Here is a 15039-nt window from a genome sequence, read left to right on the forward strand (position 1 = left end):
TCCTCCTTGTCCGTGACGCTCTGCTCTTTTTCGACAGTTTGCTGCCTGCTGAAGACCATCCTAGCAGTTATGCCTCCGAGTCCGATGCCATAGCACTCGCCGATGCAACCCAAAACATTGCTCTGGATCGCCTCAGAGCTTCTCAGACGACCCAAAAGCACCTTTATGACAATAATCATCAATATTTACGCCATCCGCCTGGCTCCCTCGTCCTTTGGCACCCGGCCCACCGTGTGGGCCTGTGCGAGAAACTCGTGCCCCGTTACTTGGGTCCCTACCATGTCTTGGAGCAACTTAGTGACGAACTACAAGATTACGCCCCGTCATTCACGCCAGACTCCACTGTACCACCTACATAAATTGTTCACGTCGCTCGTCTAAAACCCTACTATTCCCGGCAATAGGTTTAGAAAGCACCGGGACCGTGCTTGCCCCGCGGGGGAGGGGGGAGTGTTACAGTGTGTAGCACGACGTTGGAAGACGACGAGGATATTTTGGACGCTGGGTCGAACGACGATGACACTGAAGCTGACGCTGTTGTATTTGTATGCTCTGGTGTTGCGAAGGTGCTCCTGACTTTGAAGTCAGACTCTTGCCGATCGGGAACGCCCCGCAAAAGTATGACCACCTACCCTCAGCAGACATCTATCCCTAGATTTACTTGTAAAGGCCACACCCATAATATATAGCTTGCGGGTTAAGATGAAGACGTCTACTTAATAGTTTCAAAAGGTGAAGAAACGCTTCATGCAGCTATAAAGGTAATGTAGTGTGAAGGATGTGCATTAGAAACAACGATTTTCCATAAAATATTCAGCAGTGGTCTCGAAGATTTTGCACGTCATGAGCATAGCCTATGAGACGTGGACGGCACAAGCTGAAATAAAACTTAAACAACAAAGACGTGTATTGTGGTATAGTATAATCAATGACATCTCACAATTCGCATCCATTAAAGATACTACACATTGCTAAGATGATGTGGGGTTTGGAGTGCCACCGTGGTGACATGGTACTATCAGGGTCAAATGAAACGCGAAGGCACATGTAACGGAAATAGCACTACGAAATCTTAGGTTAGTGATACTGCACTTGCACACGACTTATTTCTAGTGTGCGAAGATCTCTGTGTCCAAGTCTCAGTGAAAGTCGCATTTTGTCTTCCTATTGACCGCATTGGAAAATTTGTTATATTATTGTTTATTTTATTTCAACCTGACGACATAAAGCCAATAAAGTAAGTAGGCGAGACAATATTGAAGCAAACTAACGTGAAGATGGTGGCCTCCGAGTCGGATAGATGTGTAAGCCATCCCACTCAGGACCAATCGTGGACGGTGGCAGTATATAGTGGGCTACGTGCTTTTCCAGAACGCTCGAAAGTCTGGCTCAGGCATGCGTTGCTGAAATATGCTGCCGCCTCCTCTATCAATATAAAATTTTAAGCAACAAGATAGGCGCGAGCCCAGACGAAAGCTCATTCATGATATGTCAGTCAATACAAAAGTCACGCCTAAATGCAGAAAGCGTATTCCGCGGTAGGTAGCTTGAGCGGAATAGGTTTGATTTCGTTAGTTTATGGGGTTTAACGCACCGAAATGATAAGGGTATGAGAGATGCCGTAGAGGAGGGCTCCGGAAATTTCGACAACCTGAATTCTTTAACGTGCACTGACATCGCACAGCACACGGGTACCTATGCTTTTCGCCTCAATCGAAATGCGGCCGCCGCTGCCGAGATTCGATCTCTCATCCTTGGGCACAATAGTCGAGCGCTCTATTTCCTTAAACCACCACGGCGGGGCCGAGCGGAGTAGACAAAAAGTGTTTAGAAGTATATGCCGAATAACTCATCAGAATGAGAAAGCCAACGCGAAGTCTTACAGGCTGCTGTCGGTGCTTGGTGTTTGGTTGCTTGCGAATTTTTTCGTTGACCTCAAGGATGGCGGCGAGCCACCGACGGATCCAGATTCGTTGATGACCTGCCAGCTGAAAATGCGAGACAGACAGTAAAAAGAAAAGTTGATGACCTACGAAGGGAGCATAACATTCAGTTCAGAAAAATCTGATCTGCTAAAATATGCTAAATTACCGTCATCACGAATATGGACAAGATAGTCAAAGTAGCCGAGGAGTTCTACACAGATCTCTACAGTAGCCAAAGTAGTCAGGACCGTAATGAGATTGGCGGTAGGGAAAAACACTCAGACGTTCCACCAGTGACGAAGGACGAGGTCAAGAAAGCACTAGAAACTATGAAAAGGGGAAAATCAGCTGGAGAGGATCAGATAACTACAGATTTGCTGAAGGACGGCGGGGATATCGTGCTAGAAAAACTGGCCACCCTGTATACGCAGTGCCTGGTGTCATCGACGGTACCGGAACCATGGAAGAATGCAAATATTATCCTCATTCACAAGAAAGGGGACTCTAAGGACCTTAAAGATTACAGACCAATCAGCTTACTGTCTGTTACGTATAAGGTATTTACTAAGGTAATCGCTAATAGAATCAGGACAACCTTAGACTGCAATCAAGCAAAGGATGAAGCAGGGTTTCGGAAACGGTACTCTACTATCGATCATATCCATACCATCAATCAGGTGATAGAAAAATGCTCGGAATATAACCAGCCCTTATACATAGCATTCATTGATTACGAAAAAGCATTTGACTCAGTTGAAACCTCGGCGGTGATGCAGGCATTGCGAAATCAGGGGGTAGACGAGCCGTACGTGAAAGTGCTGGAAGATATATATAGTTGCTGCACAGCAACCATAGTTCTGCATAAAGAAAGTAACAAAATTCCCATAAAGAAAAGTGTTAGGCAAGGAGACACAATCTCCCCAGTACTATTCACAGCTTGCTTAGAGGAGGTATTCAGAGACTTGGAATGGGAGCAGTTAGGGATAAGGGTAGATGGAGAATACCTCAGTAATCTGCGATTTGCTGATTACATTGCCTTGCTAAGCAACTCGGGGGATGAACTGCAAATAATGATTGATGACCTAGACAGAAAAAGTAGAAAGGTAGGCTTGAAAATCAATATGCAGAAGACTAAGGTATTGTTCAACAGCCTCGGAAAGGAACAGCAGTTTACATTAGGTAGCGAAATATTGGAAGTTGTAGGCGAATATGTCTACTTAGGACAGGTAGTAACCGCAGATCCGGACCATGAAAAGGAAATAACAAGAAGAATAAGATTGGGATGGAGTGCATTTGGCAAGCACTCGCAGGTTATGACTAGCAGCTTACCGGTATCGCTCAACAGGAAAGTATACAACAGTTGCATCTTGCCTGTACTCACTTATGGGGCTGAAACGTGGAGGCTAACCAAGAGAGTTCTACTTACCAGAGGGCCATGGAACGAAAAATGGTAGGGGTAACATTAAGAGATAGAAAGCGTGCAGAGTGGGTCAGAGAAATAACTCAAGTTACCGACATTCTAGTGGAAATTAAGAAAAAGAAATGGGCATGGGCAGGACATGTAGTGCGAAGAGAGGATAACCGATGGTCGCTGAGGGTAACACACTGCATTCCAAGGGAAGGAAAGCGTAGCAGGGGGAGGCAGAAAGTTAGGTGGGCGGATGAGATTAAGAAGTTCGCAGGGGTCAAGTGGATGCAGCTAGCACAGAACCGGGTTAAGTGGAGAAATATGGGAGAGGCCTTCGCCCTGCAGTAGGTATAATCAGGCTGATGATGATGATGATGAATGGTCTCTATCTCTCTCACTCACACACACACACATACATTATATATATATAAATATATATGGAGAGGGTTGAAGCTCGAATGGGTCCAATAGGGCATAGACGTAAAGGAGATGACGGACGGTGGAAAAGCAGTCAACTTTAATCCGACGTTTTGGCTGGAGTCCGGCCATTCTTTGACAAAGGCCGGACCCCGGCCGAAACGCCGGATTAAAGTTTACTGTTTTCCCACCGTGCGTCATCTCCTTTACGTCTATGCCCTATCGGACCCATTCGAGCTTCAACCCGCTCCATATATATATATATATATATATATATATATATATATATATATATATATTACGACAGTGCATGAAGAAATTTCTCCTCGGCAAAAGGCGCAACCTTCAGCGCTAAGTACGTCGTAATCGCAAACCTCCTTATCCGATCGCTCAGAGTGTATGTTCGCTCTGTATGATGTGTATTATCGCTCAGAGCGCAGTGGGTCGCGCCACCCGGTGTCAAAAGGTGCAGTGAGCCGAGGAATTAATTTAGCCTTGAAGGAGAGGAGCAGGCGGCTTAGTTATCACTAATTCCTTTGACCAAAGGCTAGGCTGAATCATCCGCGACCTTTATTCTTTTCATTTTATATGGTTAAAATACAAGATGAGAAAAAGAAATGAAGGAGGGGAGATTAACCGACCATTGGCACCGATTCGCCACCCTGCACTGGAGTAAAGAGATGAATGAATATGAATATAAAGCTAAAGCAGAAGAGGAAATAAGAGAGCGAAAGCACCAACTCTTGAAAGAAACCTTAGTATGCTGCTGAAAAACTTTACAAACTTAACCATACTCCTAATAGTCAGCATGCACAATTAGATTTTAATTTTGATGATAGCAGGCTCCTAAATCAAGGCTGCCAGAGAACATAACCGCAAACTAATATAGTCTGTGGAAGCAAATGATTCCACTGAACTGAATTCACAGCAGATAAATAGGCGCCTGTTTCGCACGCAGAACCGCCTAAAAAAAAAATGCACATCTCTTCAACGAAGCGTAAACACACCTTAAATTGCAGCGACAAAACCACAGTTATTACAGACATGGTGAAAAAAAATTCAACGACGTCGTTCATGCTTTTCATTGACATATACCATGACCGGAAAAGTAGATCTGATCGTAGCGCCATCATGCGCGGTCTTTCTTGTGCTAAGTATTTATTGATTTTCAATACTTCAAATTCCCCTGTCAAGTTGCTTTGAATGAAAGAAAGTATATGTATATATGCATGACCTTCGAAAAATATTTGATTTATTCGTTAAATTGAAGCTACACCCATTTTCCCCGCTGTAAAAAAGAAATGGGATTTGAAAGGTTGCGGAAGAATAGGCCACATCAAGAGGTTTGAAGTTCAAAGCTTGGGAACTTCAGGCCAATCGGCGGATGGGTTGGCCACGACACCTGTTTCCTCTTATCACTTTGTAGGGGCTAGCATCATTGGTTTGTCCCGCCGGGGTGGCGCAGTGGTTACGGCGCTCGACTACTGTTCCCAAGGACGCGGGATCGAATCCCAGCCTCGGCGGTCGCTTTTCAATGGAGGCGAAATGCAAGGCGCCCGTGTGCTGTGCGATCTCAGGTGGTCCCAGGTGGTCGAAATTTCTGGAGTCCTCCCCTACGGCGTCTCTCATAGCCTGAGCCGCTTTGGGACGTTAAACCCCACAAACCAACCAGCATAACTGGCACTTAGGTAATTTAAAATTATTTAGCCTGATGGCAATTTCTGGTCGTCAAAAGAGCTGATGCTGGTTGGTTAGTTTAGATTGAGATCATTTTTTTATGCTCAACTTAGACATCGTTACACTTAGTTTCTCTTTTTCTCTTTGTTCCCTGATACAGTCAAACATGAAAATACCCTTAAAATATTGTTATGAACGAATTAGGAAGAAGAGGGCAGTGGCGCGGGCAGGAGCGCGCACGCTAGGCGCGCTAACATATTCATTAAATGTCATCTCACGACCATCGAGCATCTTCTCTATGTCCTCTGTTCTCCTGTTTTCATCGCTTGCCGCCACGTAATAATATATTTGTTCCCCTCTCTCTTGTGATTCAGCATAGTTCGAACTTCAGAATCTCAAATGCCGAATCACGAACGTGTAGAGGACATCTCTCTCTCCTTTTCTTATTCGCCGCGTCAAAATTGTCCTTAATCTCGCCTCCATTTTCTGCATGGTTTCTGCCCTACGCTCCCTTTTGCTGCTGAAACTGGGTGTTGTACAATGCGTTCTCACGTATAAGATAGTTCTGTAAGCGAACAATTCAGGAGTGCACAAAAAACTGATGTATGAACGCTAATCTTCAACAAAATTCTAACCTTCCTGTGCTGAAGGAGGAGTCGCCCCATGAATGGTGGTGCCGCACTGAAAAAGAACTGTGGGAAGGAGCGGTAGTGTCTTCAGAGGGAACTGTGACTGCAGTTGCGTCCTCGCCAGAGGTCTTCTCGGTAGAGGCGTCCTCCCTGCCTATGCGCACGCCCCCTCTGAGAAAAACAGAACAGGGTACTTAAACTGAAAAGGCTTTGAAGGAGAACGGGTCAATATGACACCGAACGCCTGCACTCAGTCTCACAATTAGTTCGCACCAAAACTGGAGCTTTAAATGCCGCCTTCCAACCGCCACTGAGCGCAATATACTTACGCCAGTGGCTGAGCACTGAAAGGAGCTTGGGGTACAGGACTTTGTATCTGCCTTTCGTTCCTGCATTTTTTTTTATTTGATTTCATTGAACGGAAGGACGGTCCAGATGAGGTGTTATGAAATTGGTGCTACTAAAAAAACCGTATAAAACGCCTCGTGTGCAATAAAGAAAATATTAAACGATTTAGGGGTATTTGCTTTTCCTCTCTAATAGTGCAGAGGCCCTGAAAACCTTATATTAGTTTGAGATCAATGTTGAGACACAAAACGAAATATGGTAATAAACTTCCGCTCATTTCACGCTAACCTACAAAACTAATGGCAAGCTATTTCCTGTAGGCGTTTCCGTAAAATTTCACAACCACAGAATTTTTACAGAAAACATTCCTAGAAATAAAGAAAACTGGCCATTTACTTTCAAGGGAATAATATTCCTTCTGTATTTTACCTGTTCAGTCAATCAATCAATCAATCAAACATTTATTTCAACACCTCGGGATTAAGGGGCACACTAGAAAGGTCAACAGGTGGCTTGACTAGGAATGTGTCCCTTATACCAGGCGTAGCGGTTACAAATTTAGAAACAAAAAAGCCCAGAAGGAATGCATTCCAAAATTTGGACAATGTAAACAGCAAAAACACCATGTAGCACTTCCAAAGTGCAAACATGAAATAACGTATATAACACTTCCAGGAACTCGCTGTGAAAACGAGTATCTGTAAGGGTTTTGCACTACTTCTTCGTTTCGCTTTTGAGCAAACGGGTTTCAGTGCCGGTGAAAAACGCTACAAAGAATGCAAGAGGACGACCTTTTCAGGGTATGTGCTACGAGAATGACACCACTCAAGCCCAACTTAACACTCGCAATCTGCGCGGCAGCATGCTGAGAAGCCTAATCGCGAGATAGCAGATATAAACAAATTGTTCAGAATCAATGAGTGAAGCCATGAAACTTACTCGTGGCCGGTAGTGCGTTGGTCTTCCGATTCGGGAGGAACTTGAAAGTACACTAAAGGCTCGTCGAGGCCCCACCCACTAGGACCGCTGCTTTCTTGGGTTTTGGAGCTCGTGCTCTCTACCGGAATCTTTTCCACTGCGTTGATAAGCACGCCAATTGTTTTTCTCTGGCAACTGCAGAACATCATGCTGAGCACTACAGGACCCAAGGTTATAGTCTTTCATCAATATAACAAAAAAATATGGCAAATAATTTGTAGAAAAATTTTCTCGCTTTGCGAGACAGATGTACAGGACAGGGCGAAGGAACTGAAATAGGTGTCAGCCATCAAAAAATATCTCATGATTGCCTCAGCAAGCCCAGTTATTCACCCAACGTTACGATTAGATTGTTCACATCTTTGCCCGCGCTTTTATTTACCATTTACGCGCAATATTTTATGGCCTGTCCTGAGCGGCACTCAAACGTATTGGTGCTGTACAACTTAAGATTTTCTGACGTAGTAGTAATTTTTAGTAGCGCAATCAGAGAAAATGATCCCGCTTCTTTAGCTGCATGCACCCATTGGGAAGGAATATATGCTGTCTGAAATGCTGAAATTTGACGTTTAAAGGAGTAATATTTGCCCGCTTTTGTTAGAGGTGCTCTTTTTGCAGATTACAAATATCTCCTGTACAAAGGAAATAATGTAACAAACTGCAATAAATCGAAATGAATAAAGCAGATCAAAACATTAGGTGCTCGCATATTGTACTGACCCGAGCAGGTGGATTCAATGTTGCTCTTTGGTGTCTCTGAATTCTCCTTTCGTGACTTCCTGCAAAACGTAACGATAACAAGAACCTGGTTACCAGCGCTCTTGATAATGCAACTGTGGTGTGCGAGGAAAAACCTGGAACTTACAGGGTGAGCACGGAGAACTCTTCCGTGTCGATATACTTGAGCACGTTGAAGCAGAAGAAGAAGATCTGTAGTAGACGAAAAACAAGTTAACAAATGTCGCTGCAGAAATGAAAAAGAGATGTGATAGCCGGACAGTTTATTCATTCTAAAGTAATCGTTTGCCACTAATGTAAGCTTACTGCCGAGTATCACGTTAAGAATACTTTACAGAACACACGGAAAATATAACAATTCAGCAGCGCTTACAGTTCCAAGTAGCATAAATCGTGCCCCGGAAGACTAGCTGAAATTTCGGCAACTATGAGCATAAAAAATAGATTAGAATCTTGCAATGTATCTTAGAAAACATCCTTCCCGCCCTAATCCAGAGGCAGCGCCAAGTGTATTGCGACAAAGGAATGATACTAGGTGTGAGTTGAAGTGCCACCGCCTCATCGTGGATCTGTACATGTACGGTTTGGTGCGATCCGTAAAACATTTGGCACTGGTTACGAAGCGGCCCGCTATTGCATCTATTGCAGAAGCAGTTAAGCGCGATAGTAGTATCTTAAACAACACCCACCTCTTCACTCTTCTTAACCCGGTTGGGAAGATTGTGGCTTGAATAGAAGGAGGAAAAAATGAAAGCTAATGAGGAAGTATAAAATCTTCTCAAGTGAATAGTCTATTTCGGCTGAAGATTCCCTTTGGTTTTTGCTAAAGTAGGGCGGAACACTTGCCAGAAAAGGAACCAATCGTAGGCGACCGTGAGGTAAGCGATTTCCACAGCGCATAAATTCTGGTGAATCTCGCCGTCTGCCCACAGCGACAGACGCAGCAGAGCTATGAAGAGTGGCGTGCGGTCCCAGCCACAGATACAGTGCACCAGGAGGCCAGATGTACCTGAAGCATTTAGTTATTACATAACAAAAGTGTAATTGTAGCTTCTTAGAATGGATCCATAGTAGAGCCTAAAAATGATGTAAATAATTCAACTTTCAGTCCTACATGCCTATCCATTCCTACATACCTATGCGTCCAGAGAATACAAGGACGCAGACCTCAGGTAAAACAAGAATGCGGTTTATGTCAACTATCTCTGTTGCGTCTTTCTCTTCAAAATCACAGAACGTATCAAAGATGCACAAACGCTTTTACCGCCATCATCAGAAGTGTTGGACGTTTTGTTTCTTTTATTTTATAATACAGCTATAAACTGACACTATGTAACAGGTTGCTTTACGCTGCATGTACTTTCTTAAAATACAACCATGTTGATACCCAAACTGAAACCCGTCGCCTTTTTTTCTAGCAATAATTGCTATTTATACAAAATATAGAGCTTGACCCCATGCCTTTTCGAGCCGCAGAACGCTCCAAAAACTAATTACTGCACTTTGAACACCCTTTTGAGTCAAATTAGGAAGTTCTTATTAGGTTGAATGCAAGAGGGTCTTATGCCACAATGTTGTCGTGCATGCATTAAAACATGACACAGTGACAGTTTTTACAGCCAGTTTTACGGAAAAGAGAAATTGAATGGGATGCTTCTAAACTTGTCGTTTCATCGACACAGTATTTCTTCGTTGAACTTTCACAAAATGCGAACACCAGGAAGAATGCAGAAAAACCGACCGGCAGCCATGGTGTTACAGAACCTCATCGTCGTCATAGCGATTTAGAACAAGAGGGCTGCCGTAACCGTACTCGCACACCTGCTGACGGAGCCAGTAATTTCACATAGAAACAGCAAGATTTCTGAATACATGAGTGTGTATATATATATACGTATATATAGAGCTTCCTTCATGGCGAGTGCAGTCATGAGTCATGATACACGGATTCAGCATGTTTCGTATTTAGGAACGTTTCTTTTTCACCTATTTAAACCAAACTGGTAAGTTCAGCTCAATTGCACGTAAGGGTAGCAAGCAAATAATCCCAAAGATTTTGTGGTGGTATGGCAAAATCCAAGATATTAGCTCCTATTCGTGAATATTGAAGAATCCTGAGAAACGAAAGCGCCTTTTATTCGCGACGGTTCACCAGTGTCACTTATGACATGTTCACTATGGCATGCAGTCACCAATCTCCCTTGACAAATAAATCGTAGGGCTTCACATTTCAGCAATTATCTCACCTTCGAACACGACTTTCAGCAGGTACTTCAAATAGTTCTTTGTCATCTGCACCAAGTCCCACTCCTGGAAATAAAGAATTGACCAAGACACCCTATAGAAAACGTGGTGCGAATGCGAGAATTCCGCTCGACGCCGAGGCACGGGGAAATGTTCATTATGGAACTTGATACGCTCAGTGAATTGGCAATTCGAAAAACTATCAGAGACATCCACCCAAAATAAACGAAAACTTTTGGGAAAAAGTAATCATTGATTACATATAATAGCCACAGGGGCACATAGTGAGCTTTTAAGCACCTGATTCATTACACGCAACTCATTGTTCATTTCATTCTAGACACTCAATGAACAAGGCATATCGCACGTCTTTCAAAGCTAGAGAAGCCACTTCAATCCTCTTCCCTCAGTAATTATGGCGCAAAACTCAATCGCACTCAGAAGATATCAATTCGAGCGGGAAACGTTTGTCGTGTATATCCGATATCCAGACACCAACAAACGTGCGTTGGGTGCTCTTTCATAAAGGTGATCATTGCCGTGTGTCCCGTGATGCCTTCAAGTATAATCGTAGTGTGGAAGGCGATATGAATGCTGCAAAGCGCGATCTCCGCACGCTTTCCTTCCGTAAAAGAAGCATCAGCGCACTTCTTTTCCTAAAAAAAAAAAGGCTTGTGTACATTATGTGGCGTCGACGCGCTCTAAAGCGCGTGTCGGTCCTGTGTCGTGATTAAAACATACTGCCACATATACACAAAAATTAAGAGATATGGAAGCAACCAAAAGTAGGGGCCATCAGGCACCGAGCATCACCCAGCGTGTGACCCCATCACGTGACCAGTGTCCCATCTAACTGCAGTCTACCAGCCGGCGCAGCCATGTCACGTGGTCACATGACGTTATAACATAAAGACTCCGGTGGACGTCGGACCTATCTTCCTCCAACAAGACTTCTATGCTTCCATATAGAATTTATTTTTGTACGCTGCCTCGAAATCAGGTTCAGAACAAATTTCAGGGGCGGGGGGTGCAAATTTTTTAGGTCAGCGGAACCATGCCATTACTAATCTGGTCACCGCACATACCGATCAGAGGCAAATTTTCCCTGATGGTCCAGTGGACGCGGGTTTAAAAGATAACTTTGTCTTGATCCGCTCTGGAAATGCCCTTATACGCTAGAGATCGAAGAATTTTCCTTCAAAGCTCCGGCTTTCTTGCGCTGGTGACAATTGTGAGACTATGCTTGGTTAAGAAATGAGCGCCAATGATTGCGAACAAAATTTAGCTCATTTTGGTTATCGACTACCAGAGGGCACGATTCAAAGGTGACGCAAAGTTAAGTTAGTTATATAAGGTTTTAAGGTGCAAAAGCAACTTTGGTTATGATGCGCAATGCACAAGTTTAGATGGTTTGTAATGTGAAGTGCCTAGAATTATGATACTGATATTTGATTTAAAATATTGGCTTTCATAAAAAAAGTAGAAAAAAAAAGAAAAATAGACATGTTTGAATTCCTCTAAAAGCAATGCAGGATGAAATGCAATGTGTTCGTTGTAAAATATACTAAAATATATTTTCCCAAGTTCAAGTCGCGGCCATGAGATTAATATGTGCTTAACCAGTAATCTCTTAACCGCATATTTCACACACCGGTTTCTCTTTTTTTTTGTTAACAAGAAGCTATTGCTGATGTGTGTTTGTCCTATGCGTAGACGACATAAAATAACTTCGATAAAACGTTCCTGATGTCGGTATTGATTTTCATTCAGCTAAAAAAGGCTTTGCAGAATGCAGCTGGCTGTCTTCATTTCTTTTCAAGCAGCTTGCCACCAGACTCTTAGTTTGCTGGCACGACATTTATGCGATCCCTGTGGGGTATGTTGTCAAGTTTTATTATCATGGATCTGGCTTGTGCAGCGCATGTGCTTGCTCTCTCATTGCCCTTAATCCCAGCATGACTGGGGACCAACAGAATATTATGGTTTGGAACGTTATCTGTACTATGTTGCGTATTATGCAGTCAATCAGCGGTTCATTTGCATTTTTAGAGTTCAAGGCAGTGTGTAAGCTCAAAAAATCAGTTTAAATAATGCCATTTTTTATATTTTATTCCTTATTCCCTCCACAGCGTACAAGAAAAATAGCATTATGCAGTGAAAACTGCTGCACAATGAGGTAGTCTTGTAATTTCTTCTGTTTCGTCTTGTACTATTGCACTTCCAGCATATTCAACAGTTTTTGAACAGTCTGTGTAAAATGCAGTGAAATTCGTATATTTTTCTTTCAGTTCCAGGTATTGTTGCAACATATACTAATGTGGAGTGCGCATTTTTTTTTTTTTTTTTTTTTGTTAGCGTCAGGTCAAAAACTGCGGGGAGAATATACCATAGAGGAAGCGATTCGTGGTTTGTGGCAATACTGGACATTTCGTTTGCCACATGCAAATCTGGCATTGTTCTTAAAACGCAAGAGTAGTGGTTTTATTGCCTAGGGCTCGTCTTTGAAGACTGCCCTTGTACTTTGTATGTAGTGAATAACAAAAGTGTTTTGGCTGTGAACTGACTTTAAGGACGCATGTGCATGCTAGTGCTGTTCTTCGACTTTCTAAGGCAGGCTCATTCGTTTCCAAATGAAGACTGACTGCCTGGGATGTCCCGTAAGGACCTGACGCAACTTTAGAAAGAGAATATGGACAGGATTGAGGCGTTTCAGATAATAGGGTTTTGTTGAGCCATATACTATGCACCCACACTCAGAGCGAGCGATAGATTGATAGATATACAGTAGGCATGCCCTGTCAGATTCCCAATGTGTTCGAGATAATAGCTTCAAGACGTTGAGTGCCTCGGAAGCTTTCTTCTCTAAGTTGTTTATGTGAGATAAAAATGGTAGTGTTTTTGTCAAAAGAGACGCCTAAATATTTATGTTCTTGCTTGAGTGGTACTGCGGTTTGGTTTTTATTTAGTATGGGATCGGCTTGCAGGCCTCGTTACAAAGTGAACAGAACCGCTAGTGTTTTCCGAGGAAAAAATCTAAATCCAATTTTGTCTTCCCAAGTAACCAGTTTATTTATTGTCATTTGTATCTGTCGCTCACAAGCAAATATGCTGGATGTGGTGTACGTTACTTGCCGGTCATCTACGTTAACTTAGTACATTATGGACTTAGGTATGATTTTAGACTACGAAGAAGGTTGTGCTCAGGATTCACACCTGGGGTACACCGTTCTCTTGAGTAAAAGCATTGAAGAAAGTTGCGCCTAGGCGGATTCTGCATGTGCGGTCACCTAGATCCGCTAGGTGACGGAGGATATCGAATCGCCAAGTGGTATAGTAAACCCTCTCCAAGTCGATGACTCCGATACAGTGGTGGTTGTGGACGAACACTTCCCGGGCAGTGTTCTCGAGATCGACAAGGTGATCTTTAGTAGAACAGGCTTTTTTATATCCACACTGATGTATGTCTAAAGGTTGCCAGGATTCGAGTATGAAGATAAGCCTTATATTTAAAACCTCTCGAGTGATTTTGCTATGTAACTACAAAGTGCTATTGCTCTGTAACTATTGGGATGATGATTTGCAAAGTTTGAGGAAGGGTACTGCAATGGCTTCTTTCCATGCTTCAGGAGCCTTTACGGTTGTCCATAATTTGTTAAAGAATTTCAGCAGTGCTTCGATGGCGGCTTCAGAAAGATGGGCAATCATAGCTTAGTGTACATTGTCTGGGCCCGATGCAGTTTTTTTTTGTTCAGAGGATAATAGTATCCACTTAGCTCTTTTAATGTAATAATTTGATTGTAATCGTCGTGCCTGCCTGATTGAAGGGAATTTTAGTTTTTCCGCTGTAACTTTACGCTCTACGAATCTGTGTGTAACTGGACGAGCTTGACAATTTGGAAAAATTCTCACTCAAAATGCTTGTCGGTTCTTCAATGTTGTTTGTACGCCGGGTGCTGCGAGTATTGGAAATATAAAAGGAGTAAAATTCCCTGTAAATTTCTGTACCTCTTCTCACAATTTCTTTGATGTTAGTGAACTGTTAATGGAGGACACATATTGTTGCCTCAAGTTCTCTCAGCAGTGCGTCAGATGTGCCATGCTATGGCTCTAGCCCTTTTAACAATAACTAACTTTTCTGCGCTGGGGTACCTGCGAAAGGTGCCCCAGGCCTTCTGCTGCTGTTTTTCTGATTTGCATTCCTATGTCCGCCATACGTTGAGCTTTTTCCTGGCGTATTCCGATGTCTCAGTTATGGCGACTAAAGCTGCAGATATTAAACACACAGTAAGCCTTTCATTTATTTTGTCTGCAGTGAGTTCTTCAGAGTAATTTTTTTTTCCAATTTTGCATTTGTTCTAAAATCTAACTAATCGAGGTGAAGTTTCCACAACCGCGGCTTCTTTGGGATGATAGGTATGGAGGATAATAACTTTAAAATGGTAGGTAGCTGATCGAAATACCTGCAGTCGTCTAAAGCATCGCAATTATAATCATTAAAAACATGGTGATGTAAAAGCTAGGTCGAGACAACTCATGTTGCCCGAACTGAGGCCGCAATATGTACCTTTCCCCATGGTCATTAGGCATATGTTATTAGATAACATAAAGTAATTTATAACTTGGCCTCTTGAATCTGTACATTCACATCTCCATAACGAATATTGAACGTTTAGAA

The 15039-nt window shown here is 42.9% G+C and overlaps 1 protein-coding gene across 2 annotated transcripts in view; it reads right to left on the reverse strand.

The window, feature by feature from the left end:
* Positions 1 to 15039, reverse strand: part of LOC146184533 (phosphatidylinositol-3,5-bisphosphate 3-phosphatase MTMR14-like) — a 108771-nt gene that overhangs the window by 6543 nt on the left and 87189 nt on the right. Inside the window, exons 13-20 of one of the 2 annotated variants that reach the window (XM_084609415.1) lie at positions 10367 to 10430; positions 8967 to 9129; positions 8810 to 8846; positions 8248 to 8312; positions 8103 to 8161; positions 7344 to 7479; positions 6063 to 6227; positions 1884 to 1988 (exon numbers count right to left, since the gene is read on the reverse strand). In XM_084609415.1, coding sequence (XP_084465541.1) covers positions 1884 to 1988; positions 6063 to 6227; positions 7344 to 7479; positions 8103 to 8161; positions 8248 to 8312; positions 8810 to 8846; positions 8967 to 9129; positions 10367 to 10430 — 794 coding nt within the window. The remainder of the gene's footprint in view (positions 1 to 1883; positions 1989 to 6062; positions 6228 to 7343; positions 7480 to 8102; positions 8162 to 8247; positions 8313 to 8809; positions 8847 to 8966; positions 9130 to 10366; positions 10431 to 15039) is intronic. The other variant, XM_084609416.1, reaches the window with a different exon arrangement.

The sequence above is a fragment of the Amblyomma maculatum genome, chromosome 7 (assembly GCF_055883805.1).
Source record: "Amblyomma maculatum isolate TAMU_Amacu chromosome 7, ASM5588380v1, whole genome shotgun sequence".
Lineage (NCBI taxonomy): Eukaryota > Metazoa > Arthropoda > Arachnida > Ixodida > Ixodidae > Amblyomma > Amblyomma maculatum.